General features: G+C 57.6%; 1 protein-coding gene across 1 annotated transcript in view; it reads left to right on the top strand.

Moving 5' to 3' along the window:
* Positions 1–5,647, top strand: part of Slc25a47 (solute carrier family 25 member 47) — a 6,096-nt gene extending 449 nt beyond the window's left edge. The window contains exons 1-6 of the mRNA XM_005068253.4: positions 1–73; positions 2,140–2,183; positions 2,493–2,564; positions 3,053–3,235; positions 4,179–4,500; positions 4,803–5,647. The exon at positions 1–73 is cut by the window's left edge and continues 449 nt beyond it. Coding sequence (XP_005068310.1) covers positions 46–73; positions 2,140–2,183; positions 2,493–2,564; positions 3,053–3,235; positions 4,179–4,500; positions 4,803–5,083 — 930 coding nt within the window. The 5' untranslated portion in view covers positions 1–45 and the 3' untranslated portion in view covers positions 5,084–5,647. The remainder of the gene's footprint in view (positions 74–2,139; positions 2,184–2,492; positions 2,565–3,052; positions 3,236–4,178; positions 4,501–4,802) is intronic.

The following is a 5,647-nucleotide window of genomic DNA, read 5'->3' as shown; positions in this document are numbered from 1 at the left end:
TGGCACAGACAGAGGCCGGAGTCCTTCCCGTTTCCTACGCCGTCCATGGATTTTGTTGCTGGGGCCATTGGAGGTATGAGACAGGGATAGAGGGGCGCAGGAGCTGGGGAGAGCTGGGGATGGTATATGTGACAGGGGAGAGAGAGCCCTAGGCAGTTGGGAGTTGAGCAGACCCCTGGTGTCGGCTATGGATGCCGAAGGGGAGGCATGTTCCCACACATGGCCTTGAGGTCCAGGCAGGATGCAGAGGCTTGTAGGGATCCCTGGCTTGGGAACAGAAACTTGTCCCTGTGGGGTTAGGAGATGGCTGGGGCCCTTAGTGTGGGTGAATGAGTTCTGGGGGGCGGACAGGAGGCTCGGGGGGAGAACAGTGCACCCAGGAGTTCTGTTGCAGGGAGCGGGACTAGAACATAGAGCAGGCCGGCTTCTTTGGTCCCCAGTGGCTGAAACTGTGTCTCTCCTGGGGAGAGCTGACAGAGGTTAGAGGTGGCTGCCGCAGGGACTCCATGGGCCATCGATCCTCAGGCTGTGTAGCTATTTTAAGTGAAGCACCCTTGGCCCTGCAGTGCTTGCGAAACAGCTGTGGGTGGCTTTCTCACGACTGGAAACAGCCTGGGGACCGCAAAGACAGAACCAGTCTTGGGAGGACTGGGTCCTGGCCCTGCCTGAGGCTGTCTGGCGTCTTGACCTGTACCATACCAAGGTTGGCTGCTCCTGGGAATCTAAGCACCACAAGGGGCCACACCCTCCTCACAGCCACAGGAAAGGCCTTTCCTTGAAGAACTCTAGATGTAGAGGTGGCCATGGCATGGGGGGCATAGCAACAAGGCCATGTGACGCAGGTTCTGATCAGCATGTTTCCAGGCAGAGGCAACCAAGAGCACAGTAGGAAGGCATAAGAGAGGAGGGCTTTGAGGGACAGATAGGAGTTGGTGAGGGCTTTGAGGGGTACATAGGAGTTGGTGAGGTGTTTGAGAGACAGAGAGCTATTCTAGCTAAGTCTCCTGTCAGATGCTTACTTTATACCCTCTGGCCCCCCACCCAGGCATTCATTCTGCTACTTGAACCCATCCCTGGACACCACCCATGGGCCTTGTCATCCTCCATGGTGTCCTTAGCATCCTTGCACTGGGTTAGAAAACCCAAGGCCCTGATTGGCTCCTCAGCTTCCTCAGCGCTATGCTGACTTTAGATGTGGAGCTGGCGTGGCAGGGCTAGGAGGGCAGTGTGAATCTCCTTGTCCAACGCCAGAGTGGGCACTAGGGGCCCCTCTGCAAGGTGTGTCAGCCGCCCTGTCCGTCCCTGTCTTCAGTTAATCCATTCACGCAGAGAATGATAAAGAGCGGGCAGTTCCCAAGGCTATGACCAGCAGGTGGCCCCAGTGCTTGGGCCTCTGTGTGGCCGTTAGAGGACAATGGTAGGGAGTTCTCTTGGCCAGGAAGTCAAAAGGCAAGGGGTTGTGATTTCATAGTCCCCTCCAAAACGTGACCCCCGTGACTTAAGGACATCCTGTGGGCTCTGCCAATCAATCCCACAGCTGGGGGAGTCTGTCTGTCCAGACCACAGCTGTCCTACACGTAACTGTGGTTCCAGGCGATCCTGGCCCTTCAGGGACCTGGGTGTGTGTGGGGTCTCGGCTGTTCCCCTGGCCTTTACTCGGAATGTGCCCCCCCCCACTCCTGGCTCCCACGCAAACCCTGCACAGGCGAAGCTTGAGGGCAAAGTTTGCCTGGCTCAGGGACAGGGTCAGCCAGTGCAGAACCAGACGTTCTCCCAAAATGTGACATCAGAGGGGAGGCTGAGGCATGTCCTTGACCTGGGCAATGGGGATAGGCACTGATGGGCCAGGAAAGAGGTCAGGAGATAGTGAGCAAGCTTGCCATCCTGAGCCTTGGTTTCTCACCTGCAAAACAGAGGCTGCAGACACGTGGAACCCAGGTAGGGTCAGCGGGAGGTGCGAGAAGGGGGCTTGCTTAAGGCCCAGGATCCAGACTGAGGCCAAGTACACAAGCCCCCTTAAGCAAGCCCCCTTCTCCCAAGCAAGCCCCCTTCCTTCTCCCATCCCTTGGGATGGGCGGGCTCTCACTGCTGCCAGGACCACCTCCTGCTGCCTCACTGGTTCCTCTGATTGCCTTGCAGGAGTCTGCGGTGTTGCTGTGGGCTACCCTCTGGATACAGTGAAGGTACAGCAAGGCCCTACCTTGGTTTAGGTTACACGCAGTGGCTCCTGTAACCAGCTCTGGTCCTCAATTAGAATGCTAATAGGACCCAGCCCTCTCCTACTCTAATATCTTCAATGGTTCCCTATGGTCCTGGGGACTGTCAGTCTCCCTCACCCTGTGCCTCAGGGGTCTCTTTCCAGAAGTGATTCACTGTCCCTACACAGTCTAAAGCAGCATGCCTGACGGTCAAGGGGGCAGAGCCTAGGCTTCTACTGGCTCTACCCCAGGCCTAGGGCCAGCCCTTCCTGAAGCCGTCTCCCTTTCCCGTAGGTCAGGATCCAGACTGAGGCCAAGTACACAAGCATCTGGCACTGCATCCGGGACACGTATCGCCAAGAGCGGGTAGGACTGGGGCTCCATGGTAGGGTGGCATCAGGGGCTGGGACTTGCTAGTGATGCCCTTCCCTTTGAGCCCTAGCCCTCCAAACAGGTATGACTGGGCCCAGCCCCAGGATCCCCAGCACCCCGAAGTCTGAACCCTGGGACCCTATATGGTACAGAACCAGTCCCTGTCTCCAGGGGAGGGGACACAGGGGAACCTGGGATTCTGAAGGCCAGGGAGAAGCCCATCCAGGGGAAGGTCTTGGGGACACTTACGGAAATGAGCTTGGGACCTGGTACAGGCGGGGATCAACTGAGCATCATGCTGGTTCCACAATCATGGCCAGTCAGCTGTCTCCTCAACTCCTCAAACATCAGGGCGAGTGCTAAGATCCCAAGGGTGATGTCTGGAGGCATTGGTGGCGAGGGAGATGGTGGTCAGTCCCAGATGTCCAAGCCCCGGGGGATTCTCTCTTGGGTCTTGTCCTTACTTGATCCCTATCCAACAGGTGTGGGGTTTCTACCGAGGCCTCTCACTGCCTGTGTGCACGGTGTCCCTGGTGTCATCTGTATCTTTTGGCACCTACCACCAGTGCCTGGCTCACCTTTGTCGCTTCCGGTACGGCAGCCCTGACGCCAAGCCCACCAAGGCTGATATCACGCTCTCAGGATGCGCCTCTGGTCTTGTCCGGGTGAGGAGAGGCAGTGGAGGGTGGAAGGGTGTCAGAGATACCCGGGGAGGTTGAATCACACACATCTCCCAGCAGGTGTCACGACTGAGGCCCTGTGAAGGTAGAGCCTACAGGGCATGGAGATCGGTGTCGAACCAGGCTCTTGCTTGGGACGGGCTAGGCTCCTTTTGGTGTCCCTCCTAGTATGCTCGAGTGGAGAGGAGGGGATGACCATAAAGAGCCCTGTCAGGGTGTGGGGACCCAGTGAGGTAGCATTTAGATGTCTGTGATCTCCCAGCTGCGAGGTCTCCATCTTCAGGGTGTCCAGCCAATGCCTGAACACCATCTAGTGTTACCATAGACACCGGCACACCTCATCCTCAGTGGAGCTGGAGCGTCAGGGACTACAGATGGGAACAGGGCAGGCAGGTGCAGCTGAGGTCCTTCATAGGCCAGGATGGAGCATGGATAAGTCACTCAGTCCTTAATCAGAGCCTCCGCAGGCTTAGGGGCTAAGTGTTACACCCGCTACACACAGTGCAGAGATAAATGGCTGATAAGCCTAGCCAGCCAGGCTTGACTCTTGAGCCTTTCTAAGCCGCCATCGCATCTTCAAGAGGTGTGATGAAAATTAAGAGAGACCGGGGTGTAAAGACCCCAGTGCAGCCTGATCCATTTGAGTCCCACAGTGACCACCATGCCCCGCCTTTAGCAATATGACTACAGTGCAAACAACTGTGTCAGCTATGCTCTTGAATTTAGTCACGTTTACTTAGCACCCGGTATGTGTCAAGCTGGTGCTCCCAGATAGGAGAGATGAAGGAGACCTTGGCTTCAGCCTTAATTCGGCTGAGCTGGCTTTTAACCCAGCACCATCAGCAACCTGGGGCCAGCTCTCAGCACTGGGTCCTAGAGCCAATGGGAAGGCTGGGTCTTTGAGTGTGTGGTTTCTCCTCTGTCTCAGGTGTTCTTGACGTCACCCACTGAGGTGGCCAAGGTCCGCCTGCAGACACAGGCCCAAGCTCAGACACAGCGGCGGCCCTCAGCCACCTGGCCATCAGTGACTCCTGCTCTGTGTCCTGCACTCACTGCGTGTCTGGAGCCCAGGCCCACATACCGCGGGCCGCTGCACTGTTTAGTCACAGTGGCCCGCCAAGAGGGACTTCGGGGACTCTACAAGGGCAGCTCAGCTCTGCTGCTTCGTGAAGGTCACTCCTTTGCCACGTACTTTCTCTCCTATACCATGCTCTGTGAGTGGCTCACCCCCGCTGGCCACAGCCAGCCAGGTGAGTGACAGGCAGGCACAGGTGGTGGGGTTGGCCAGGTGGGATGGGGCAGGGAGAGGAATCTGTGCACAGTGCAGCCCGCAACACTGAATCAAGCTGAGCATCTTAGTATCTGTCTGCCTTACTCTTTTCAAGCAGGGTTTCTGAGGTATGCGTTGCATTTCGCTGTGTGCGTGCGTGCGTGCGTGCGAGCGTGCGAGCGAGCAAGGGGTTTCTCTTGACTCAGTGTTAGTGAGCTGTCCTGGGCTGGGTCCTGTCTCTGACAAGCTTGCGGTAAGGTATGGTCACTGTCTCTCTTGCAGATGTCCTAGGTGTGCTGGTGGCTGGTGGCTGTGCTGGGGTCCTGGCCTGGGCCGTGGCCACCCCCATGGACGTGATCAAGTCACGCCTGCAGGCGGACGGGCAGGGCCAGCAGCGCTACCGGGGCCTCCTGCACTGTGTGGTGACCAGTGTGCGGGAGGAGGGCCCCAGGGTGCTCTTCAAAGGGCTGACGCTCAACTGCTGCCGTGCCTTTCCTGTCAACATGGTGGTCTTCATGGCCTATGAGGCTGTGCTGCGACTCTCTCGGCAACTGTGCACATAGGGGCCACCGGTCAGCAGCAGCCAGGTCACAGCAGCGGGGGGGCATGGTGGTAGGACCCCACAGGGCTGTCACTGGGACAGCAGAGGGCCTTCTGTGCAGTGACTTAGGTGAGGCCTGCCCAGCCGCTGACCATAAAGTCAGGGGGTTGACCTGCCATCTGCCTGGGGGTCATGAGTCAAGGTTGTGTGGGTTTCCTTGATGAGGATGTTACTTGGAGTCATCTGTCACTGAGCAACTGTTCATTCTTGAGTGGACTCCCTTGTCCATACCCGTGACTTCAGAGCATACCCTCTCCACCCCCACTGAGTGCTCCGCCATCCTCCAACCCCAGTTCCGGTCAACTTCCATCAATTCGCGCTGTCCCTTAAGAGACAAGCGAGGGACCAGGCAGCAAGCTGAGTCACCGGGCTACAGGCTGGGCTTGTCCCGTGTCCTAGGCTGTCCTCGCTGGCTGAGGAACTGGTGTGGTGCCTCACTGGGTACCCACAGTCACACTGCTTGCCACACGAAGGCTCTGGGACCTGGGTCATGAGTGGTTTTCAATAAACATGTTTCTGAACTTGC

The sequence above is a fragment of the Mesocricetus auratus genome, unplaced genomic scaffold, assembly GCF_017639785.1.
Source record: "Mesocricetus auratus isolate SY011 unplaced genomic scaffold, BCM_Maur_2.0 Super-Scaffold_15014, whole genome shotgun sequence".
Taxonomy (NCBI): Eukaryota; Metazoa; Chordata; class Mammalia; order Rodentia; family Cricetidae; genus Mesocricetus; species Mesocricetus auratus.
This window is presented reverse-complemented; position numbering and strand designations above follow the sequence as displayed.